This window comes from Chlorocebus sabaeus, chromosome 7 (genome assembly GCF_047675955.1).
Source record: "Chlorocebus sabaeus isolate Y175 chromosome 7, mChlSab1.0.hap1, whole genome shotgun sequence".
Taxonomy (NCBI): Eukaryota; Metazoa; Chordata; class Mammalia; order Primates; family Cercopithecidae; genus Chlorocebus; species Chlorocebus sabaeus.
The window spans coordinates 24779179-24806639 of record NC_132910.1 but is presented as its reverse complement, the minus strand read 5'-3'; the positions used below and the strand labels follow the sequence as shown (position 1 = coordinate 24806639).

At 35.8% G+C, this 27461-nt stretch overlaps 1 protein-coding gene across 1 annotated transcript in view; it reads left to right on the top strand.

The window, feature by feature from the left end:
• RASSF6 (Ras association domain family member 6) overlaps nt 1-21524 on the top strand; it is a 48405-nt gene extending 26881 nt beyond the window's left edge. Inside the window, exons 4-11 of the mRNA XM_007998867.3 lie at nt 749-891; nt 6414-6508; nt 8787-8971; nt 11905-12006; nt 12327-12378; nt 16342-16460; nt 16574-16671; nt 16770-21524. Coding sequence (XP_007997058.1) covers nt 749-891; nt 6414-6508; nt 8787-8971; nt 11905-12006; nt 12327-12378; nt 16342-16460; nt 16574-16671; nt 16770-16845 — 870 coding nt within the window. The 3' untranslated portion in view covers nt 16846-21524. The remainder of the gene's footprint in view (nt 1-748; nt 892-6413; nt 6509-8786; nt 8972-11904; nt 12007-12326; nt 12379-16341; nt 16461-16573; nt 16672-16769) is intronic.
• The last annotated feature ends 5937 nt before the right edge of the window (nt 21525-27461 follow it).

Here is a 27461-nt window from a genome sequence, read left to right as displayed (position 1 = left end):
TGAATGTTAAAATAGGTATTGGGTGGCTGGCATATGATTTTTGTTAGTTTCTATATTTTCCAAAGTTTCTATAATAGAAAACATTACTTTAACATTGGAAAAGGACTTTCGTATACATAATGATGATTTACACTTTAATTCAAAAGTTTCCACAGAATTCATGATGTTAAGCTTGTCTCCTTCTTTTGTTATATTTCTAATTTTAAAGAAATTCTTCAAATGCTATTGTTTTATCAAATATATCTATAATGTTTTGAATTTTTACAGTGTATATTCACAGGTATTATTTTACTTGTTTTGTGTAACTTTGTGAGTTAAATATTTTTCTGTTCAGCAATGAGGAAATAGCTGCTAAATATTTAAATAGCTGTTTTTTTTCTAATTTCTAGTTCAGTATAATTTTTGAATCTGCTTTGATTTTAAATTAAACAAAATTAGAGAATTTAAATTCCACTTAATTGAAGAATCAGAGTTCAGAAAGCATTTTGACGTACCGTGCCCTCTGGTGGACATGCCATTACCATTATGATTTACTCACTTTGCTGGGTATAGCTGTTTTCAAAAACAAAAGAATGTTTTAAAAATAGAATTGCTTTGTAGATAAATTGGAAAGCCAAATCATAACCCTGGGATTTATTTTTAACCTATTAAGGTTTCTTACACACTTAATTTCTACATCTTCAGTTAAAACATTTACTGTCTATAAATAATACAAAACCAATTGGGGGACTATTCATTTCTTCCTTAGACAGAAGATGGCAAACTAATTGTTGAAGGAATGCTGGACATTTTCTGGGGAGTAAAACGACCTATACAGCTAAAAATACAGGATGAGAAGCCATTCTCTTCTTTTACTAGTATGAAGTCATCAGATGTCTTCTCCAGCAAAGGGTAAGCTATCTTTCATGTTTTTAATTACTCAGATAATCGTCGTATCTAGTTTTATTGTGTGTATGCTTAAGGAGGGAAACTTAGGCTTGTGTGAAACTGATTATACACAATCTCATTTAATTTCCCAGCAATGGCCGGGCACGGTGGCTCACCCCTGTAATCCCAGCACTTTGGGAGGCCGAGGCAGGTGTATCACCTGAGGTCAGGAGTTCAAGACCAGCCTGGCCAGCATGGTGAAACCCAATCTCCACTAAAAATACAAAAATTAGCTAGGCATGGTGGCAGCCACCTGTAATCCCAGCTACTCGGAAGGCTGAGGCAGGAGAATCGCTTTCATCAGGGTAGTGGGCCAAGATCGCGCCATTGCACCCCAGCCTGGGTGACAGAGCGAGACTTCGTCTCAAAAAAAAAAAAAAAAAAAACACTTCCCAGCAATTCAGTGAAGCAAGTGTTCAGAAACCAGAGCTCTTCAAGATTAGCTAATTTGTGTAAGATCCCCAATTACAATGTGGCAGAACTGGACTGGGCCTTACTTTTGTCTGTGCTCCACAGTCTGTGGTCTCAACTCCTCTGCTCTGTTACTTCTTTCCTGGAGACTGCATTCCTTCATTGGAAAAGACAAAATGTAAAAGCAGAATTTGATTTACCCTGGCCTGGTCTCCAAAATAAGAGGATAAAATCTAAATGTCTTATTTCCTTGGAACAAAGGGCTCATCGTGCTTTCTACCAGGGAGACTTAATGATGCTCCATCTGATTGTCCCAATCCTGTTCAACAGAACACCCTGAAATGCATTTGAAGTTAAATAAATGCACAAAACAGTCCCCTGTGTGGGTTTATGCAAGTGTCCCTTGGATATCCAGGTTGGGCTGATTTTTTCCTTACCTTTTTACAAGTTTTAGAAAAATTAATAAATATTCTCAGCAAGAAACATACCTGTATAAAGGTTCCTTTCATCCTTTTTTTCCATCCCTTCTTGCTTTTTAGTCCTTACCTCTCCAGCTCAACCCACTGTGTATATACATTGAGATAGCAAGTCTTCTCTTCATAACATTCATCCTCCCATCCATTGTTAGATGAGCAGGCATTCTATCAGAGGAGGCAATGGAGAAGGAGCTGCCAGGACAATTTGTCCAATGTGATATTTGGCCACAACTAAGAAAAATTAATTATCACCTTGACAGAAGTCTGCTTTTCCTTTGGAAAAAAAATATTTAAGACAGACTATGATTTTCACCGTGCCAATATTTCTCAAAAATTATGCTACCACCAGCTGAATGTTTTATAATTCCCTACACATTTCATGCAATTTATAATTTTCCTGACTCTGCCTGGAAGTTCACCTGCTTCTCCACATTCATTCGCCAGACTCTCTTCCACCAATCCTTTAAGACACAGATGAGGTAACATGTTCTCCAAAAAGCCATTTCTGACCCCTCAGTCTATACTAGGTTCACTGAAAACTTTTCTATACCACTTAACACACATGCAGTCAATAGTATTTTTGTATACTTATCTCCTTGTCTATAATGCAAGCTTCTCGGTGGTAGGGAATGTGCTTTATTCATTTTTGCTTTATTTGCTTTATTCATCCCAGTGCCAACTGTGTGCCTGACACAAAGAGGAGATTCAAAACATAGTATAGAGCAAAATCCCCAGAAGTCTGTGGTTAAATTACCTCTGCTTTGTTGTGACTACTTGGTCCCTCTATCTGTCTCTTGTCTCCCATCCAAGCTAAGGATTGCCAATGAGCTTAGGGCTCAGTGCCTACCGAAGAACAGAAGGGAGGCAGCAGCCTCAGGCAGCCTGAGAGAGCCCCGCAGTTCTCACTCCAGGAACCTTATGACTGATGAGGCTGATGATTCTAAATGACAAGGAGCATCGTTTAAAAGGAAAAATTACTCTTGGGTTCTGCTTTCAGAAAACTGTACAAGATATGAATTTACAAAATTAACTACCAAACTTTATATGACCTAAGCCCTCATTGCAAAATTCTCTGAGGAGTCACACCTATTTGATGCATTTTAATTTTTTAATTTATGAAAATGTAAGAAATATCAAACATTAAAGGAAAATGTCAAAGAGATGAAGTAAGGTAATTGTAGTATCACCGTAAACCATCATTATTTTATATGGCTTTACCAAGATATGTTTTAAATTTTATTTTATTTTTAACAAATAATTCTATACATTTATGGGATGCAACATGTTTTTATGCGTATGTACGTTGTGGAATGAACAAAACAGGCTAATTAACATATCAATCATCTCAAATATTTATCTTTTTTAGAATAGAGAACACAAAAAATTCCGGTTTTTAACTCTTTTGAAATACATAATATTTTATTATTATTATTAACCAAGATATGCTTTAACTTCTCAAATTTAAAACACTTGTTCCTAGCAATTCTGAATTTTTGGATGAGTTTCAAGAGCCCAGGTGGATAAGGTAATATGCCTCTCCGTAGACTGCCACAGGTTCTAAAATAATATCCTCATGATACACCTGCTATAAGATCCATTTACATTTTGCATTGTTTATTATAGTAAATTGCCGTGAAGCAAACAGGAATTGGCTCTTTTGTTTAAAGTTGAGAAACATTACCTAGAAACCTTCACCGGCTTGTCCTTTTCCAGTAACAAGACTAACTGTAGAACATTTGGCAGCAAAAGATCCCGTTCCTTTTACATACATACAGAGCCACATGCACACAAGAGCAAGATTAGATATGGTTGTCATTAATTAGCCAAGAGTACTTCCTGGGAGCCAGCCGAACACTCAGGCAGGAAGGCACAGCACAATTTGAAATCGGTTTTCTCTGGTTTCCGGTTCATTGATGGGGTGCGTAGCCACCTAAGCTATCATTTTTGTTTTTTCAATCCAATTCTAGACACCCTCCCTCTGGTTGTCTCTTTTAAGGTAACATCCATTTAAATACTCAGCCTTTAGTTGTGAAAAGAAATTGACTATTTTCTTACTCCTAAACTTCTCGTATTTTCTTTTTCCCTTACTGGGCATCTCTGGGCAAAACTTACACCTCTGCTCTTGCAGGATAACAGATTTTATATCTGCAGTGGGTAAACCTGCGGTAAATGACATGGAACTTCAGCTGCAGGAAGGGCTCTAATCTTGTGTCTTTCAGTTCACTCTTTGACAGAATCATTGGTCTTGTCACGTTAGTTTGTTTTAATTATGTTTAAAATGAGTCACACAGAGGAAACATCAGCTTGATTGGAGTGAAGAAGCTTTTAAAAAATCAGTTTATCTGAGCTCTGACCACTTGTTATTCTTTACGGAAACGATTCTATGGACAGTACTTTGATCTCTCATATGTGGCACAAGCGTTTTGGAAATCTTTCATAACAAAAGAAAAGAACACCCTTGTTAAGGTGGTATTTGCTTACACTATTTTTCACTTCTGTTTTTAATATCTTTCCAAATTCAGCTTTTGCATATATTGGATGAGTCATGACAGAATAACATAAAGAGCACAAACTGGACAGGTGTACATTTGAATAACGTCAGAGGTGTTTTTTTTCTTACAATATGGGTAGGGAAGTGACCATATTCTATTTGTCTATCAAATTTCTACCTCCTTTTTATTTTTAAACTTCTTAGAAAACCTCCCCACAGTTTAAATTTGCAAATGATATACACCCTGAACTTTAGTCAGAGCAACAGAAGTCCCATGTTTGGGCAAGTTAAACTATTTGATATTACATAAAGTGCCAACCAGTTTTCTCTTGAAAACTCTGAATAACTGCCCTGAAGCGTAGTCATGTGCACAGTTGGATAGGGTGATGCTTCAAATTACACAATCCAGAGCTGAAAACTGGTGTTTTCTGCTGTAGATGATAGAAAAAATAAGGGGCCAAACATGGAATATATTGGACCACTTTTGGCCTCCTATATTTGTGTGACAACACTAAGCTGTCACATCTTCCAGGGTCACCAAGAATATGACTGACATCCTAGGGATTCTTATCTTTAGCCCTATGAAATAGCATCAGGTTACTTTGCATTTTTAGTTTCTGTTTTTCATTGGTATTGACTTTTCCATTCCTAACCCTCCTTCTATGATAATTATATCAGCCACTTTCTGATTATTCAGCTGCTATAGATTGGGGGAAATGGATTATTTTATCTGCCATAAGACTAATTAGATTCTGAGTCAGGACCTGGTAGTTTTCCTTTGAGTTAAAGTTACTACCTATAGTTGGGCTTTATGACATTTATTTTGATTGGCTGTATTCTGAACAGTACAGCTTGCTGGAAAATTAACAAATATATTAGGATTACCTTCTCTACCTCATAAGGCTATTGTAAGACTCAAATAATATAGTAGCCATAAAACAGGCTTCGAAAGAATCCAAAAGTAAAGAGGATAAGGGGTGATTTTTTTCATATTCACTACGATTCGTTTTAATAAATATTTTTTGTTGCCACCAATGAAATTTGGTAGAGTCAATGCCGCAAATTCCCTATAAGTGGAATATATTTTAGTCATAAGGAAAACAGACATTATTGAAGAGATTCTTAGGTAATAGCATCCATTTGCCTAGAGAGATCCAGTAACACCTTGGGTCTCTAATGGTTCCCGGCCCATCAGGAATGAAATGGATACAGATGCTGCTGATGATGATAATGATGATGACGATAATGATGATGGCAATGGAGATGAGGATAATTATAATTATTGTTAATCTATATTGAATGCTTACTATTTTCAGGGCACCGTTGCAATAGTTTTATACAAATTCACTCTTTTAATCCTCAAAACAACCCTATCCTACCTCATACTATTATCATTTTCATTTTACTGATGAGGACACAGGCACCGAGAAGATAAGAAACTTAAGACCAGATAAATAAAATAAAATTGAGATTTAGCCTGCCGTAAAAACAAATATTTGTCAGATTTTATTTATTCTGAGCACTAGAATGCACTTAAAATTGTTAGTTTCTTTATGAAATCATAATTTTCTGGCAGAAAACTCATATATTTTCCTTCTTTGTAAACTACATTCTTCATGGTAGTCAAGTGCCTTAGAAGATAGGCACCACATTTTATTATTTTAGAACCACTCTACCTAACAATGTTTTGAATGCAAAAAGTACAATACATATTGACAGGATATATAAAGAACACTTTTATACCTAAACTCTCCTAAGAGTGTTATGAAATATCTTTATAACAATTGATCATCTTGGTTTTTACTAATTCAATTTGGACATATGTTTTACAGAATCTATGTAACTTGTGTTTCAGTATGTAACTGAATTACTATGTCAAGAAGATAGCTCTGTAAAAGTACAGGAAGTATTTAAAACATATGTTGACCACTTTGGTATGAATATATGAATATAATTTTAATAATATCATAAAATTGTTATAACTTTGGATGATATATCCACCTACAGAGGCCCGCAGTATTACTATATTAATATTGTAAATCTGGAAACCATCATAGGCTTCCATATGAATGGAACTGATGTTACATACAATATTTATTACTTTTTAGAATGACACGCTGGGGGGAATTTGATGATCTCTATCGTATTAGTGAGCTGGACAGGACCCAGATTCCAATGTCTGAAACAAGGAATTCCCAGCAAGGTCAGTATCAAAATCTTATTGATTGGGAGACTTAATTTTTAATTAATGTAAAGTATGACCCCATATGTTTCCCTGAAATCTAACCTTTTTCATACTACTACACAATAAACTTTTGTTTTATATGTGTATATATTTTTAATATCTTAGGAACATAGTAACTTAAGTCACTATAGTATTTGTATGACATTCAAGGACCTTACTTTTGTATATAAAATACAATTTTTAAAAAATTATATTACATCACTCAGATTTATTAGAATAGGAAGAGCTAATAGTTTTAATAAAGTGTGTATTCATAAAATTGTTCAATATCTTCCACAAAGATTAGAGTCATTTATTATTCTCAATAGCTTTATATGTTAGGCCAAGCCCATCAGACCTAATCCTGTATCTTTTTAGAAGTTGAACGTTTTAGTTAGTTAATAGGTATTTCAATAACATTACTTCTCAGAAACACACAGATATGCTGGAGTCAATTTTATATTTGATGGAGTTATTTCAAAGATCTTTTTAAAAGAGAAATATACTTAAGGATCAAATGGATCCATACTGAACTTGGCAAACTAATGGGAAATGCCAGCTCCAGGGATGTGTGACATTAGTAGTTGTAATCATAATGGTGATGATGTAAGAGTAATAACAAAGCTATTGATAGCTGTAATCTGTTGAGACTCTGCTAAGTATCAGGCATAATATTTTGTATTTTATATGAATTTTTTCACGTAATTCTCACATACACATAAGATTCAAAGATTAGCAGATGCTGATGACTGAAGCTAGAATGAGGGGTGGTGGACAGGGTTCATGTGCCTGAAATGGGGCTGTGATTTACAAAGTCAGTACTAGCATTAACTTCACAAGCCTACCAGCAACTTGAAATGTTTGTTTTCTTTTTCTTTTTTCAAATCATTCTCAATTTCACCTCCTCTGCTACTTCACAAGAACCCAGATCCTATGACAAACATGATGTTGCTTCCAGGGTTCCCTTATCTTTATCCCGTGGGATCTTTACATCTTGTTAAATATGGGCCCTTCCAATTATCCTTTTAAAAATATATATTAAACCCAAGGAAATCCCAGTATCTTGGCATCAAAGACATCATAAAAATCTATTTGTATTTTAAACAGCAGTGCTGGAGAAGGAAGAAATATCTCATGCCTATTTGATGATGTTCTAATTACAATAGAAAATTATTTAAAATCCTAAAGTAAAATAAAACACAAATGCCACCTAATGGCCTTATTCTTACATATGAATATGCATAGTAGAGGAAATTGAAAAAGGCACCATCAACTGGATACAAGCAGAAAGAGGGGCAGAAGGCAGGTTTGAATCTTCTGCATCTTAGGCTAGTAACACATTGTAGCTCCATTCAATTCCATTTAAACACCTTCTGCCTACTCAATAGATAGTAGAGCCATTCAACACTACACTATTATTTTATACTCTAAAATCTACTATAAAAATTGTAATAATTCAATAACCAAATTTTGACTAATAAATCATGAATCATTGTTAAATATACATGACTCAAGAAGAAATAATAGGATAGTGGGCAACTAAGTGAAAAAGTCATTCATACCATACTTTTGGAATGTTCTAAAAAGAATATAATGTGAATTACCTTTGTGATATATTACAAATAGTAGGACTAGTCCAAAGCATACCATTCCTTTTGCTTTTATAAAAGATGGGAACAAAATCTTTGAATGCGCCACACACCATATAAATGGCTTCTCAAAGAGCTTTCTGTAGTTTTATAGGAAAACTAAGGCCCAGTGTTTATTTTTTAGGGAAAGCTCCAATGAACTCAGGCCAACGTATAATAAGGATCCAGACCTGATTCTATCATTTATGAGTACTATGTCCATAGGAAAGCCACTTCAACTCACTGTACTTTTTCTTACCTATAAGAGATCAAACCTGATAAAGTATCGGGTTTATTCCAGCTCTAACATTCTGAAATGCCATAAAATTCACTCCCTAATAAATTAAGAATAAAGGAATGCCCAAACTCCAAATATGATCATTGTGATCATTTCTTATGAAACGTAAGAATAAGACATAAGAATTTTATATGAGATACTGGCAGAATTTGCTGAGTCAGTCTCAGGCAACATTTAATAAGTAAATATGCAGCTAAGCAGTGGACTATAATGCTTTTACACAGCCAGAAAATAGCAATATTCCTAAAATTATGAAAGCATACACAAATCCACTCAGGATGCTAGGAGACAGGCAGCTAAATGATATGAGCTTATAATCTATTCTTCCCAGACTATTTATCTTATCATAGCAACACCCTGAAGTCACATGCAGAGGATGAACCAGACTCCCCAATGCTCTATAGAACCATGAGTGAAGCAGCCCTGGTGAGAAAAAGGATGAAGCCTCTGATGATGGACAGAAAAGAAAGACAGAAAAATAGAGCCTCTATTAATGGACACTTCTATAACCATGAAGTAAGTGGGTTACAATTCCATTAATGTAATATAAAATAAGGTTCCCTATTTCACTAACAATACCACTCAATTCAATTTGCAATTTAAAGTCATAATAATAATAGTAGCATATCTAACGTTTTGGGGGCACTCTCTATGTGCTAGATATTAAAGTAAATGTGTTTTAAATAGATTTTTACTGAATAATCCTATTAATCACTAAAACAATCTTATGAAATAGGTACCATTATTTTCTCTACTTGACATATAAGCTAATTAGGGTCATGGAGATTAAGCAATTTGTCTTAGATTATGCTACTTTTAAGTAATAACTCTCAACCTGAACCTAACTTTGTCTGACTCCAGAACACAAGTTTTTAACCACCATGATGGATGAACTCTATCTAAGTGGCAGACACTCTGCCAAGCATTAAAAATATGCCCATGAGGCAACTGATGTCTCAGCCAGCATGAAGCTCAGGGACTGAGCAGGGAAACCAACATCCCAACAACAATATTAGAATAATGTAAGTGCCACAAAGAGGTTGGATCAAAGGACATTTGAACATGAGTATTTCAATAAAAGCAAAAAGCCACAGGCCAATGTATTCCAATAAATCAAATTTCTCATGTTGCCATGTTCCAGGTCTTTTATCTATACACATACCCTTTTTATGTAAGTGTAGTTGTAGTTTAGATACAATTCACATTCCGCTTTTTCATTTAATATGTGTTAAATTTATATGTGCCTTTCCATAGTGCTTGTAAGACATTACATTCTGCTGAAGGTAGGAAATATATCATCATTTTTTTTCCAGAACTCAAATATTTTTCATGTGATGTACCTTAGCAATCATTCATCACTCCATCTCATAAATACTTAGCACTCACACTGTGCCAGGTATCTTCTGAGGCCTTTAAGAAGAAATAGGAACTCATTGCTTTGTAGGCTTTTTCCTGTAAGGATTTCTACTTTATTTCTTCTTCTTCTACTCTTCAGAGGTATCAATAGTGTGTCTTTGGAGCCTTGTGGGGAGAAACCTCTCTTCTCAATTCTTTATTCATATCAGAATTTTAGGGTTCCAGAATCATCCTCATAGCTACAAAGTAGCATCGATAGTCCCCCACAGAGAGGCAGCTACCAATTGTCTTGGTTCCCTCTTCTCAGAAATTGTGTTATATGTCATTATCTTGTGGGGTAATTTGTGTTGAAGAAGGAAAGCCACATTGCTCCAAGCAAGTGACTTTCAGATTGGATCACTTGTGCTGAAAATGAAATTGACACTAGGTTGGCAGCACAGAATGGTGGTAAAATGCTTGGGCCCTGGAGTGTGACAGCCTGGTTTTACATTCTTGGTGAGCAAGTTTAAAACCTCCTCAATCTCTTGATCTTAGTTCCTTCATTCTTCTTACTTTACAAGGTTGTTGACTGGATGGAATGAAATGAGGTAAGTTAAACATAAGAATAGTACCTAGCACAAAAGAAGAACTCAGTTTGCATCAGCTTATGTTGTTGCTGTTGATTGAATGAGCTCAAGCTGGGACTATAGATATTTTACACAAATGTCATTCACTGTAATTTAATAACTAGCGGAAAACAATATAAACAAAAAAGAAAAAACAAAGCATTCTATCAATAATTATACGGTGATGGACATATAGGAATTGTAGTGGATATATTTCTTAAGTTGCTGTGTGTCATAAGATATGTTTTTATACTATGAAGCCCCTTGTTAATGCCAATATTGTTAAGCTATGAATAATGCACATATTAAAGGCTTAGACTGTCTTATCTGGAGATTAGTTATGGTGAATATAACTTCACCAGTAGTATATTTCTATCTATGCAATACTAAATGATAACAGGTTTTATTATATGTTTTGGCCAACACAACTGATATAAAGACTGTGGATTTAAAATATTGCTCTGAAAAACAAATTCACTGTATGTTGACATTTTAGAATGACTCTTAGAGATTATTTAGTCTTACTCTCATTTTATAAATGAAGTCATTTATCAAATATATGTTAAGTGAGTCAATAAAGATGTTAAGTGAGTTGACAAAGTTGGAGTTCGTGGGCAGTTAGTGGGCACTAAAATCTAGGTCTCCTGAATGGTAATCTATGTTATTGTCATACTGCATGAAGCTTCTTCACATAAACAACATCAAACCAAACGTACAACATATTCTCACCTTAGCGTGGGATGAACATGTGGTTTTTCAGGGCTCCATAGAAATTGTAAATGTCACAGAATAACTTATCAATGCTCTAAAATGTCTACAAATAATGAATTTTCTCATACTTATAAAAGTGTATCCTAGACATTCTCTATACATCTTCTCAGAAAACTTATTTACCTATCCATATTTTTACGCACACCAATGCCGTGTGTGTGTTACATGTGTGGATGTTATATACCTGTGTGTTTGTATACTTTGATGCTAATTTGCTGATCTCTCAAATCTCTCAATGTAAGACTTATCTTTTTAACATTCCACTGAGCCACCCCAAAACCCACCCATCTCCACGTCTGCTGAACCTACCCACTACAGAGCCTTGGAATACTTGGAGATTGTGCATATAAATAAAATATATGGAAATAAATCCTTCCTTAATATCCCTTTCCATTTTTAAATACACATCTGGTGACATTCTTTCTTACTTATTTTGAAATCTTAAACTACACTAAAGAGGGGTGTAATTGTCCAGTGAAAATGTTATAAGCATCCTTAAATGGTGTTTTGCCTAATTTACTCTAGAAACAATATAAAGCTGCTTAAGAGAACACATAATATTAAAAAACAACAAAGAAAAGCAAACAAAAACAAAACAAAATTTTTAAATGGATAACCTTGGATTATTTTTTACCCTATAAGAAGACTATGTTCAAGATATTGACTACCCTTAATATAATATAATTTTAAAGACTTATATGACAATTCTTTTTCTAGACATCAATTTTCATTCCAGCCTTTGGATCAGAAACTAAGGTCAGAGTAAACAGTAACATGAGAACTGAAGAAGTAATAAAGCAACTTCTCCAAAAATTTAAGGTAACCTTTATCACTTAACTGAGCTATAAACATATTATATGTAATTCAACTGTAAACACATAAATCCACTCTTCTGTAAAAGATCTATGAACGTGTAAATCTAAATTGTATGTTGAGTACTGAAAGATTCTTTCCTGTGTATAACACCTTCTAGTAACTATCCCTTGAAAAATTATGTAATTCCCATAAGAGCAGAGAAGATTTTATGTCTAAAAGTGAAAAATGGAAGAGAGAAAACAGACATGATTTGGGTCTGATCGGGTTAGAAAACATCATATAACAACAAAGAATTTATATTTGTTCATTTTTTCCATTGACAGATTGAAAATAGTCCCCAGGATTTTGCTCTTCATGTTATTTTTGCGACAGGAGGTAAGAAAGCTTGATCACAGTTTGTACCTGACTCTAGAGTGTTACAGTTTGCTGCCCAGAGGGACGGCAGAAGAGCAGTTTACCTCCTTCTGTGGAGAAAGGGGAGGAATGGGCAGGAAGAAAGGAAGGCATAGTCTTTAGAACACTATCTATAGTCCACAATTTTAAAGAAAGATAACTTAAGAATAAGGTATCCCTGAAGGGTTTATTATATGAAAGAGTTTGCTTGTTGGCCAGATATTAAATTATCTGAATGGAGATCAGAACCCTCGGGAACTGTTAAGCACTTTTGTCTTTGCTCGTCTCTGTAACTTTCTTTTTGGCTTCCTTTCTGAGTGTCACTCTTAGAGGAGTCACGATTGCATACCTGTTCTCTCTGATGTTGATATGGCCTCTTTTTTAGCACAGGGTCTGACACATTGCGGGAGTGCTATCTCTTCCTCAGTAGAGATGCATATTCAGAACTTTATGGTAGTGGGTAAAAGGTTAGAAGTAGAACTTTGGGAAGGCACTATAAGTGGGATGCTAGGAGCATGATAGAGAGATTAGAGAAAACTTAAAGTGATACTGAAATGAAAGATTTTAAAACTTCACAAATGAAAAATTGTATGTCAATTTGTAGAAAAAAACTCATGCTATAATTTAAGTGTCAGAATGTTTGAGCCAGAAATGTATTAGAATAAAATAATACATTTTGATGCCAGAACAACCTTAAGAAAATGGAAGCTGTATCTCCAAACATATATAAAATTAAAGTCCTTATAAATAGAAAGCTTAAAGATAAGATCTATTTTTTGGAAAATTCTAAGGGCATATATATATTCATATTCTCTTTGTTTAGGAAAGAAAGAAAACCAAAAGATATAAAATAAAGGGTAGCAATATTGGACTGTGTAACAATTTAAAAGATACAAGTAGTAAATTACAAAGAACATTGTCAATGTACTCTGAAGATTAATAACTATAATACCAATAGTTTCCTACAAAATGGTAACAAAAAGACAAACAATCCAACAAAAATAGAAAAAAAAAAACATGAAAATACAATTCAAATAAAAAGCTATAATAACAAGTTAAATAGTTTCAGAAAAGTCTTAAACTCAGTGAAATGCAAGTAGCTAAGGAAATGCAAGCTCAAGCCACACTGTAATATTATCTTGCACTTCTCAGATTGGCAAAGTGCTTTAAAATGATTCTACCTGTGGCTGACATGCATCGGGGTAAAAAGATATTTTTATGCAACACTGGTGAAAATACGACTTTCTCTTTTTTGGAAATTATTCTTGCAATAGTTATTAAAATTTACAGTATATATGTCCTTTAACTCGACCATTCCGCTTGTGAGAATCTATCCCACAAAAATGTAAGCCCTAGTGCCTACAGATTTATGTGCAAGGCTGTTTATGAGGACAAAAAGCTAAAGACAAAGTCACTCATACTAGGGAAATGATTAAATAAGTGATTATTACGCTGCCATTGAATGGAATGAGTGAGATTTATGCCAGTAAAATGGAGGGAACTCCATAATATATTTTAAGTGAAAAATGCAAGTTGTCTAAAAGTGTATATACAAGATCCCATTTTTTTAACAAACAGTTACAAGCTCCCATTTAAATATGTGGTATATGTGGTCATATGACCAGGGAGAAAGGTATGGAGTGATAAACACAAAACCATTGAGATAGATTACCTGGTGGGGGATTGGGGAGATGCAGATGAGAGGATGACAAGGGGAGTGGTGGGCACGGTGGCTCACGCCTTTAATCCCAGCACTTTGGCAGGTTGAAGTGGGCGGATCATTTGAGGTTAGGAGTTTGAGACCAGCCTGACTAACATGGTGAAACCCCGTCTCTACTAAAATTACAAAAATAATTAGCCAGGTCCGGTGGTGCACACCTGTAATCCCAGCTACTCAGGAGGCTGGGACAGGAGAATCGCTTGAACTCAGGAGGCAGAGATTGCAGTGAGTCGAGATCGCGCCATTGCACTCCAGCCTGGGCGACCGAGGACGAGGGAGACTCTGTCTAAAATAGAAAGAAAAAAAAAAAACGATTTTTTAAAAGGCATATACAATAAAAATAGTAAGCACGATATGATTACCTTTATGTATTATGCGTTTGTGTGTGTGCATAGAGTTGCGTGAAGGGGACACTCAAAGGATAATGCAGACTATCTTAGGGCTAGGAATTTCCAGTTGTGATTTACCTCCTGCTTTATACTTTTCTCGTTTGTTCCCATTACAACAGCATGCATGTATGGGGAAGGGAATTTTTTTTTAAGGTTTAAAAAAGTAGTTTTATTAAGAAGTCTTAAATGATTGTGTGATAACTTGGACAGCTAGCTTGTACAAGATTTGAAAATTCCCTCTTTGATGTTCTCCAAGACTTGGATTCCATTCTCATGCACCTCGTTCTTTCCTCACACCTCTAACTTTAGCCTGCAGTTGAGCAGAAATATGGCTTAGTTTTTTTCCAGTCATTCTTGGGCTCCACACAAGGTGCTGGACCTATCAACAAACAAGTGTGTTGCTTCTATAAGAAAAAATAGTCTATTTTCATTATAAAAAAATGTAGTTCTTTATAATTTCACCTACGAAAATCCCATTTTCTTTTATATTATGTGTCAAAATTTTGTAGATATCCATAACTGAGGATAATAATAACTAGGACCCTTTAGGGACCAGAAACAGAGAAAAGAAGAGAGCATGTGGCTCCTGTTTGGACAGTAATCTGGAAAACGGAGATAGTGGGTTTTAACTTTATAGCTACAAAGCCCATTACAGTGTATCTCACACTGTAGTTCATTTCAGATTACCTATAAAGTTCATTTAAAGTACAGATTCCCAAGCCCTTCCAGATCAGGGGACAACTCTAGGAATATGTATTTCTAATAATCATCCCAGGTGATCATAAAGCAGAATCATGAAGCAAGAGGATACTAAACCAACTTAACATTGAACCTGAAGGTCAAAAGAGGGTTCTGGTGGGTGGGTGAGAGGAGCTAAATTGTCAAGGCTCCCAGCTGCTTCAGAAATGGCAGAGGAATTAGAAGAGTAAACACTGGCACTGTGTAAACAGGAATGGGTAATGTCACTTTAATTGTGAGGAGGCTGAGCTTCCGAGTTCTAGACTCTCTCTTGACTTTTTCTGGGATAAGTCCAGCTCAGGGAATGAAAACAGTTCTCACTGTTCTGAAGAAAGTAAGCAAGATGAGGGAGAGAATGAGGAAATAAGATGAATATAAGGACACTATGTTTTGTTCATGCTTCATTCTGATAAAAATGAAATCCCATACGTGAAACTACTTTGCCAGAAAGCTATAAGTACTTTTGTAGCGGGAGTATTTATATTATAACTTTTGGAAATTTGAAGTTCTGGAAACACGCCAGATGGGAAGGTATTTTCCTTCTCTATCTCATTTTCGTGGCTGAATGGATTAAGCCCACAGATGAATAAATAATAAGAATATTATTGATCTCAAAAACCTCATGAATATATTTTTAAAGATGAGCCAAGAATTGGGTGTGGAGTGAGACAAAGGAAGAATTGAAAATAATTACATGGTTTTGGACTTGAACAACTGGAAAGATGAAATTACATCAACTGAACTTGGAAAGAACCAATAAATATTTGTTGTATGGATGAAGGAATGATGGAATGAAACCTAAATAAGTATTGAGGCATGTTGCTTTATAAAAGGCCTATCAGACTGGAGATTTGTTTGAACATTCTAATCAAAGGAAGCTTTAGTTCTTTGAGATATTAAGTCAAACCTTGAGATATAGTAAGAGAAAGAAGTTCATTTAAGTTTTAATTTCAATTTGCCTTTTTGAATAATTGCCTTCTGTTGCAGGTGTTGTTTTTTCACAGTGAGTTAAATAAGAAAAATAAATTGGAAAATTATCTTCCTTCTTTTCCTCCAGCATGAACTTCTGATTGTGGTTGATTCTTGTTTTCACTGCAGAACAGAGACGACTAAAGAAGACAGACATTCCACTACTGCAGAGGCTCCTGCAGGGACCTTCTGAAAAGAATGCTCGCATTTTCCTCATGGATAAAGATGCAGAAGAAATTAGCAGTGATGTATGAATACTATCACTCTGAATCTGTTTTTTGCTTCCCTCCTGACTCAGCACCTTTTGCATAATTGTTCTGCTTTTTGTTTTCTTCTTCTTCTTCTTCTTCTTCTTTCTTAGGTGGCTCAGTACATTAACTTTCACTTTTCTTTCTTGGAATCCATTCTTCAAAGATTAAATGAAGAAGAGAAAAGAGAGATTCAAAGAATAGTAACAAAGTAAGTCAGGAACATGCATATTGGATACTTGGTTCTTTAATAAGTCCAATGCACAAAATATGTCCATTTTTAATCGTCTGTCTTCTTCTCATTTTCAGATTCAATAAAGAAAAGGCTATTATACTGAAATGTCTTCAAAATAAACTAGTAATAAAAACAGAGACAACAGTTTAGCAGTACAGGCTGCTGTTGCTAAAACACTTCAAAAAACTTAGAGATATTACTATTTGATGAATGCATAAGTTCTGTACTTGCATTTATACGAATATATATGAGACTTGAATCTGTAGAAAATTGAATGTCAAAAAAGCTCATTTCTTTTTGAAGTGATGAGGTTAACTAGGGTTCACAGTTGGACAAAATGAGCTTGAGTTTAGTTTCAGTAACTGAAAAAAGCTTGAATACTGTGTATTCCAAATCGCTTTCATAGTAAAACATGTAATGAACTCAAATTTAAATGGTGTCTTCAGATAACCAGTTTAAACTTCATTTAGCTTGGACTCTCAAGAGAACTGAAACATAATCAATGAATTCAGAATTGACTCAGAAAAAAGAAGTTGCCAGTTCTTGCAATGAAAAAGAAATACAGTGTCTTATACCACCAAGGATCTACTTAATAGTGACAGTGTTTCATAGCTTCTTGAAAACTCTGGCATTTTCATAAAATCTAGGACTATCTTAAATGGCCTGTTGACTTCTGGCTACCTGTAACATTAGAGCTGTCTGGCCTTTGGAAAGGAAAAGATTATAGACTATTTTAAGCAATCCTAATTTAAATTTTCTGAACCTCCCCCTAATCCTTTTTTTCTCTCTCTGTTCTACTGATGGAAGAACTTTCATCAGTTCAAGACTTTTCTTAAGCTCTTTTTTAAGTGAGTTGAACTTTTTCTTTATTTATTTTTCAAAAAATATGTATGTCACATAGACATATTATATCAGCTAAAGCAAGACTTGGCCCACAAATACCCATTTGTTGCTGAATGAATACAATGGGTAAAGCAAAGTTGTTGTAGCTGAAGTTAGTTAGGGAATCCCAAACTCTGCCCTCTTAGCATCTTATTCTACATGACAACTCTCAGGGTACTTACAGATCTGCTTAACCTACTTGAAAAAAAACACTAAAAATGAAGAAATGCTATAAGTATAGTCTATGATTTTATTTATAAATTCTATATTAAAATTGAGTTATACGCAACATTCATTCTTAAACTAATTATATTTGCATTCCTCATAAGCATTGTAGTAAATTGTTTGATCATATTACAAGTTCTAAGGAATGAGATTATATGCAATAAACCCAATTGGAAGATTAACTAACAATATTAAAATACAAAACATGTTTAAGACAAAGGCATTCCTTCTCAGTATTACCACACCTAAACTGGATGAAGGTGAAAGTGTGCTATGACCTTTTCAAGCCTAAGAAGTCTCTCTTACTGAATAAACCAGAGGCTTGCATCGTAATTCTTTCACCTGTCAATTAATAAGAAAATAGTCTCATCTCACTTATATGAGGCAAATGTAATAGTTAAAATTCAATATACTTATAAAAAAATAAAGTAGTGTCATGTACCTGCCATGAACATGATAAGAGATTAATCTTTAATAGACTGAAATGTATAAGAGAAGAACCAAGTCTTACACAGAAAAAAAAGGTAGATATGAAAAGGAAAATCACAGAAGAGAAAATGCAAATGGCTACTAAGTATGTGAAAAAAGTCATATCTTCTGTGATCAACTGTGTTAGTCTGTATCAATCAGAATACAGAAACAAGGCAGTAATTTAAACAGGGAAATTTAATATAAAGAATAATTAAGCTATGCTAGAAGAATATTAATAAAGATGAAAAGAGAAGGTACCCTCAGGCTGAGCGAAAGAATCCTAACAAGGAAAAGCAGGAATGAGGGTTTCAGAATTCACTGGAGAAGGTGTGGTTGCAGCCCACTGGAGAGAAGTTTGCTGGCTTGCCCAGGCCAGAGCAGGACCACAGATACCGGACAAGCAGGTACAACCAACCCTCTGGGTGTAGACCAGCTGAGGCAGGTGGTGAGATACACAGAGGGATTTGGGGCTTTGCCAAAGCGTGAGCACAAAGAAGGAGTCGGGGGTTCTGTTCGAGGCCCTTTTGGGACTAGGAGCCGGAGGGGCCTACTTTGCAGGAACCTAGCATAAATTTGTGTGTGACGAGACTGCACAAGACAAAGCTCAGGCAAGTGGCTCAGTAGCTGCCCAGCCCATCAGGGTCCTCTATATGAGTGTGCACCCAGCTGAAGAAAAGGTATGGAGAACAGCAATTGGAGCTTCGGTACAGGCTTGCACTGTGGCTCCAGGTTATATCACCACTGCCCAAAGCAAAAGCTGGAGAAGCAAGTGGAGAAATGCTGGAGAAAGCTACACCCTACAGGCAACCAGCACTGGAGAAACCAGCTTTTTTGAAGGAAAAAAGCCTGCTCTCCGGGAGCCTGGCCTGCCAGCCCAGAGCAATCAGGAAAGACCCCTTCCTCTTGCAGTGTGTCTCCAGCGCCCTCTACTGACAAAGCATGCCATCATGCAAACTGCGAAGGAAACATTTAAAGGGCCTGTATCTATTTTCACGGAGCAGACAACCAACAGTGAATGTGGAGCTGAGAGATAGTAAAATAATAACTGACATGCCACCGAGTACAAGGTAAAATAAATAAATAAATACACATTTTGGCCTCTTAGCAAAGATTAATAAATGATAACATTAAATACTCAATAAATCCCCATGAGATGGGGACTCAAACTTCTGGTAAAAATACAAATGGATATAATTTTTCCTGAAGGCAATTTAGTAGTCCGTTTATCCTACAATCTACTTGTAAGATCCTATCATATGAAAATAACCAGAGATACAAAGACATTCTGCAAAGATATGTTTTATATAATGTATTGTGACAAAAGGAAATAAGCCTAAATGTTCAGAAAATTATTTTAAAAGATGAAAGAGAGAAATAGGCCATGGACGGTGGCTCAAACCTGTAATCCCAGCACTTTGGGAGGCCAAGGCAGGAGGATCACTTGAGGTCGGGATTTTGAGACCATCCTGGCCAACATGGTGAAACCCTGCCTCTACTAAAAATACAAAAAATTAGCCCGGGTGCGATGGCAGGCGCCTATAACCCCAGCTACTTGGGAGGCTGAGGCAAGAGAATCGCTTCAACCCGGGAGGCAGAGGTTGCAGTGAGCCGAGATGGCACCACTGTTCTCCAGCCTGGGTGACAGAGTAAGACTCCGTCTCCAAAAAAAAAGAGAAATAAACATTTATTTGTATAATGTTATGTAGCCATTAAAATTATGTTTCCAAATAACTTTAATTACAGGGGTAAATTCTTATATATCTAAATAAGAATAGACACATACATATATTCCAAAATATTTATTATATACTTAAGGCATATATATTATATATGTATGTGTATATATATATTTGTGTGTGTGAACACTAATATTTGCATGTATACACACGAGAAACAAAAACATGTTAAAAGTGGCTATATCTGCATTGTAGAATTATGAGTGATTCATGTTTTTCTAATTTCCCTATATGTATTGAGTGTTCTATACTTAATATTTGTTACTTTTTAAATCAGGAAATAGAAAAGTTATTATTTAAAACTTATGAACAAAAAAGTAACAAGCACATGCAAGCACAAAGTTCTACCAAATGCAAAACAATTCAAATCAATTATTCAAATGAGACATTGACATCACTTCTGTGGTAGTTTTATATCCATAAAGTCTGATTCTCCTCCTTTGAAGAGATGGAGCCTAATTCTCCTCACCTTGCAAATGGGCTGGACTTAGTGACTTACTTCTTTTTATTTTATTTTTAATTGACAAATAATAATTGTATGTATTTATGGGGTACAATATTATATTATGATATACGTACACACTGTGGAATTATTAAATCAAGTGAATTAACATATCTATAACATCATATACTTACATTTCTTTGTGGTGAGAACATTTAAAAATGTACTCTTTGAGCAATTAGGGACTTCTAACAAATACAGGAAAATGGAAGAGACTGTGAGACTTTGAAGTAGGTCATAAAAGTCACTATGGCTTCCTCCTGGCTCTGTCTTGGATCACTTGCTCTGGGAGAAGTCAACTGCCATGTCCTGAACAGCCCTGGAAAGACCTACATGATGAAGAACTGAGACCTTCTGTCAAACGCCAGCAGGGCGTTGAGGCCTCCTGTCAACAGCCATTTTAGAAGTGGATCTTCCAGCTTCAGTCAAGCCTTCAGACAACTGCAGCCCTGTCTAATAGCTTGACCATAACTTCATGAGAGACCTTCAGTCAGAAAACCCAAGGAAACCATTCTGGATTCCTCATCCTCAGAAACTGTATGAGATAAGAAGTGTTTGTTGTATTATGCTGCTAAATTTGGGGTAGTTTGTTACATAGCAATATATAACTCATACAATTTCTGGGAAAAAATAGTTTATTTTAGAATCATTTTTGCATAATGCAAGAATATAAACTTGTCACAGAATCATTTATTATTGTTTTAGGTGGTCCAGATATTTCATTGTCAGTTACATATTAGCTCAAATTAAATTTTAGATAATATATATTATTATTAATGGTAAAGAATGTGTCACATTTATCTTTATATGCTTTTCTGTACCTAATATTGTGTCTTGTGCATAGGATGTGCTCAATAAAAATTGATTGAATATATAAGTGAATGAAAGAATAAATGAATGAGTGAAGGAATTATCTGAAATATTTTTATAAAATTTCCCATATGTATGTATTACTTATTACAAGTCTGGTCCCATAGCTGAAATATTAAACATTTTATATATATGGTTTTCCCTGATATAATGGTGTATTTTATTATCCCTTGACTCTACTATGAAATATTCAGTTAGGTGTCATTACTGTTTAATTTGGTTTAGGGCTATTTAGATTGGTTTTTGAAACTGAAGGGGAAAGAAGCCCCTTGCAATGCAATTGATGAAGTGATAAAGATAGCAGGTATAACTATTGGGTGGAGGTATATATATGGGAAAGAACGAGAAATAAGATGTAGATACAGAGGGCAAAACCTTTCAATGACATTCATTTGTCTTCTAAATTAATAACATCTAATACCTATTAAATTGAGCCATTTGAAATTGCCAATATTTGACTACAAAGGCAATGATTTCATATGGTTCAAACTAATAACAACTTATTTGCTGGGCACTATGTTTAATACTCATTACATTTCCAAAAGGAAATTACTCTTTCAACCTCATGTTACAGATAAAGAAAGTAAGCCATGGAGCAATTAGGAGATTTGCCAAGGTTTTTAGTAGAAGAAATAGGTAGGATTTAAACCTATGGCTCCAAAAGTCATACAGTTAACCACCATAATCTGTGGCTTCCTCCTAAACTATGCTTCCTGAATCTGCCATTCTAAAATGTGTCCTTGTTTTTAAGTGGAATAATAGTACCTACTTTATTGGACGATTGCGGGAGTTATAAGAACAGCACATGTAAATCCTGGCACTTTGCACATAAGAATGTGATAAATATTAGCTATGTTATAATTAAATTTCAGTATATCCCCCAACCACCATTGTAGCCTTATCTTCTATTAAGTCTTACTGCCCACAGCTACCTCATTTTTGTCTTAAAGCCAGCCAAACTAAATCACTCAACCTTCCCTGAAACACTGCACACTTTAGCACCTCTCTTTCTGTTGAGACATTCCCATTTTCCAGTCCCTGGTTAGGGTCACTTCTTCCAAGACCTTTCCAGGTCTCTGTAACAACATGTGATCTCAAGCTCCTGTGTACCACAGTTTCTGTTAGCTCTGCTCTTGTGACACCAGAATTTTGAAATTTGCCTTTTATTATAATTCTTTATGTGCTCACATCTTGTATAAATGCATTAGTGATCTGGTGTAATCATATTCATGTTTGTATTATTCCCTGTAGTATCTAGCACAGTGTATTGAATGCATTAGGTACTCAGCAAATGTTTATTGGATTTAATTCACTAATGCCTATGAACATGTTGAAGTCACTGAAGTGAGGAAAAATAATTACTTAAACTCAAGGAAAGGGTATTATAATGATAATTAATTTTTTCTATATTTCTCTAATCAAAATCATTTAGTTAAGCACTTATTTTCATCTCTTATACAAAAACATCTGGAAAAATAAAAACAAGTCCAAATGATACACATCAGTTCCTTATGTCATTTGCAGAAAGATTTCCAAAGAAAAAAAGTACTGTTATAAACCATCACTTTGAGCTCAAATTAATTTAAGTGCATTATGTTGTATTGGTGCCAATATAGCATCACATATTTAGGGTAAAGATTAAAGGTGAAACCATTACGAAGGTAACGTTATTATGAAGTTTATTTCGTTCAGTTTGCCAATAAACATTTTCAGTATTGGCACAGACAAAAACTCCAACTTGCTTTTAGGGTTTTGTTCACTGTGGAAACTTGACAGACAATTCCCAGCTTGGTGTGGCCGCCCATCACATCTACCTGAGCCCTTTGAAAGTGGTTTGGTTCCATGTTTCTGTTTCTGCGCTTGAGAAGCAGAAAGCTTGTTGTTGAGAGAGACGGGTAATTATGGTGTGTTTTCTGAGGCTTACAATAACTAGATTTCTCTGCTGGGTAAGAAAGGACAATTTCAGTGTAGACTGGCCAGTGTTCTTGAGCAACTTTGTGAGCACCTGAAAATTTATTTTGTTGATTCTTATTTTGAATATTAGATACGTTTCATGATTTCTAAAAATAAATGTAGATCTCATCAAAGATCCTACACTGACATTTTCTGGGATCATTTAACCTCCCCATAGACCCTAGTACTTTTTGATCTGTTTGGACCCTTAGGAAAAGCAAACAAACAAATAAGTACATTTGTGAGAAAAAAAAAGAGAGAGAGAGAGAGAAAGAAAGTAAAAACCTAAATAGATATGACCGCAAAATAGAAAAATCTCTAAGACTTAGCTGGGAAGGGCAGAGCAAGAAGGCCAAATAGAAGGCTCCACCAATGATTCTTCTCCACCAATCAAACAGGAACACCAAATTTAACAGTGATTTACACACACACACACACACACACACACACAGAAAAAGAAAAGAAAAAAAAAGAAAAAACCTTCGTAACACCAAAAATCAGACGAGCAATCAAAATGCCTGGTTTTAATTTCATATCACTGAAAGAGGCATTAAGAGGGTAGGAAAGACAGTCTTGAATTGCAGAAACCACCCATCCTCCATCCCCCAGCAGCCGCATGGTGTGGAGAATCTGTGCACTTAGGGGAAGGAGAGCACAAGCATTATGAGATTTTACATTTAACTCAGTGCTGCCTTGTCACAGTAGAAAGTAGAACCAGACTGAATTCATCCAATTTCCATCCATGGCGGGAGCATTTAGACAAGCCCTGGCCACAGGGAAATTGCCTGTCTCAGTCATTGGAATTTGAGTTGCAGCAAGCCTCATAACTGTGGGCTAAAGTTTTCTGGGACGCTAAATGAACATGAAATGCAGTCTAGACCACAAGGATTGCAACTTCTAGGCAAGCCCTAGTGCTGTGCTGGGGTCAGAGGCAGTGGATTTAAGCAGCACACAACCTTGTGAGACACCAGCCAGGGTGGCTAAAGGAGTGCTTGCACACTCTTCTCTCAACCATAGGCAGCACAACTTGCAACAACTAAAGTGACTCCTTCCTTGTGCTTGAGGAGGGGAGAGGGAAGAATCAAGAGAATTTTGACTTGCATCTTGGATACTAGCTCACTCACAGTAGTATAGAGCACCAGGCAGGGTCATGAGACCCCCATTCCAGGCCCTAAACCCTGATGACATTTCTAGACACACCCTGGGCCAGAAGTGAATCCACTGCCTAGAAGGGAAGGACCCAGTCATGGCAGGATTCATCACCTGCTAACTAAAGGGTCCCTGGGCCCTGAATAACCAGCAATGATACTCAAGTAGTATGTCGTGGGTTTGGTTGAGACTCTGAAATATGCTGGCTTCAGGTGAGACTCAGCATGTTCCCAGCTATGGTGGCTATGGTGAGAGACTCCTTCTGCATGAGAAAAGCAGAGGGAATAGTAAAGTGGACTCTGTTTTGTACTAGTTTGGCCACTGTGGAGTACAACATCAAGCAGGCTCGTGGGGTCCCCAGTTTTAGGCCTCAACACTTGAACAGCATTTCTGGACTGGTCCTGGGCCAGACGGGAGCCCACTGCCCTGAATGGCTACCACAACCTGACATAAGAGGCCTTGAGCCTTCAATGAACATCAGTGGCAGGCTGGCATTAGTCCCTGTAGGCCTGTGGTGATGGTGACCACAGAGACATACTCCTTTGCCTGTGGACAGGGGAAGGAGGAGAGGCATGGACACTGTCTCACTATTTGAATGCCAGTTTAGCTAGCTATGGAATGAAAAGCATCAGGTAGATTTCTAAGGTTTTTGACCCCAGGCGTTGGCTCCTGGACAGCATCTCTGGACTCACCCGGGACCTGGGGCAGCATGCCACCATGAAGGGAAGGACACAAGCCTGACTGGCTTCACCATCTGCTGATCATACAGCCCTAGGGCATTGAGTGAACATAAGCAGCAGCCAGGTGGTAACTACCATGGGCTTTGGGTGAGACCCAGTGCTCTGCTGGCTTCAGGTCTGATGTAGTGCAATCAAGTAGTGGTGGCCACAGGGGTGCTTGTGTCATTCTGCCCCAAGCTCCAGGCAGCTCAGCACAGAGAGAGAGAGACTATGTTTATTTAGGGAAAAGTAAGGGAAGAGAACAAGAGCCTCTATGCCTGGTAATCCAAAGAATTCTGGATTTATTCCAAGACCACCAAAGCAATATTTCTATAGGTCAGCAAGAACCACAATATTGCCAGAGTTAGGGTATCCCCTAATGCAGATTGGCTTAAATCACAACACTCAAGTCCCTTTGAATATCTGGCAAGCCTTCTCAAGAAGGATAGATACAAATAAGCCCAGACTTTAAAGACTACAATAAATATCCAACTCTTCAATGTCCAGACACTGACAAACACACACAAGCATCAAGCTTAGCCAGGAAAACATAGGGAAAACATGACCTCCCCAAATGAACTAAATAAGGGACCAGGGACAAATCGTGGAGAAACAGAGATATGTGACCTTTCAGACAGAGAATGCAAAATAGTTGTTTTGAAGAAACTCAAAGAAATTCAAGATAACACAGAGAAGGAATTCAGAATTTTATCAGATAAATCTAACAAAGAGATTGAAATAATTAAAAACGATCCAACAGAAATTCTGGAGATAAAAAATGCAACTGACATACTGCAGAATGCACTAGAGTGTCTTAATAGCAGAATTGATAAAGCAGAAGAAAAAACTGAAACACAGCTACAAGATCTAGAAAAATAAGCACAAAAGGGAAAATCTAAGAGTTGTTGTCCTTAAAGAGGATGAAGAGAACGAGATGGGATCGAAAGTTTATTCAACAGGGTAATAACAGAGAAATTCCCAAACCTAGAGAAAGATATCAATATCCATGTACAAGAAGGTTATAGAACACCAGGCAGATTTAACCCAAAGAAGACTACCTCAAAAGATTTAATAATCAAACTCCCAAAGGTCAAGGATAAAGAAAGGATTCTAAAAGCAGCAAGATAAAAGAAACAAATAACATACAATGAAGCTCTATCCAGCAGCAGATTTTTCAGTGGAAACCCTACAGGCCAGGAGTAAGTGGCATTACATATTTAAAGTGCTGAAGGAAAATACTGTTACCTTAGAATAGTATATCTAGTAATAATATCCTTCAAACACGAAGAAAAAATAAACACTTTCCCAGACAGACAAAAGCTGAGGGATTTTATTAGGGTCACATCTCTCCTACAAGAAATGCTAAAGTGAGTTCTTCAACCAGAAAATAAAGAATACTAATCAACATTAAAAATCTTCTGAAGGTACAAAACTCACTGGTGATAGTAAGTACACAGAAAAAGATAGACTATTATTACTCTATAATTGTGTTATGTAAACTCTTAAGTAAAGAGATTAAAAGATGAACCAATCAAAAATAACAACTACAATAACTTTTCAAGACATAGTACAATGAGACATAAAGAAAAACAACAAAAGGTTTAAAAGCGAGGGAATACATTTAAAATATAGGGATTTTATTAGTTTTCTTTTTGTTTATGCAATCAGTATTAAGTTGTCATAGGTTTAAAATAATAGGTTAAAAGATAATGTTTGCAAGCAACATAGAATCTCAAATCAAAAAACAAACAATACATACATGAAGAAACAAAAAGCAAGAAATTTAATCATACTACCAGAGAAAATCATCTTCACTAAAGAAAGATAGGATGCAGGATGGAAGGAAAAGAGGAAGAGAACACCACAAAAGGACCGGAAAACAAACAACAAAATGACAAGAGTAAGTCCTTACTTATCAAAAAAAAAAAAAAAAAAAAAAAAAAAATGAATACAGGTGGACTGAACTCTCCAATCAAAAGACATAGTGTGGCTGAATGGGAAAAAAAAGAAAAACAAGATGCAATGATCTGTTCCCTACAAAAAAACACATTTCACCTATAAAGGCACATTTACATTCAAAATAAAGGGATGGAAATATGTTCCATGCCAATGAAAAGCATAAAAGAGCTGACATAGCTATACTTACAGCAGAAAAAAAAACTTATTTTGAGAAAAAAAACTATAAGAAGAGTCAAAGAAGTTCACTATGTATAATAAAGGGGTTAATTCTGCAAGAGAATATAATGATTATAAACAGAT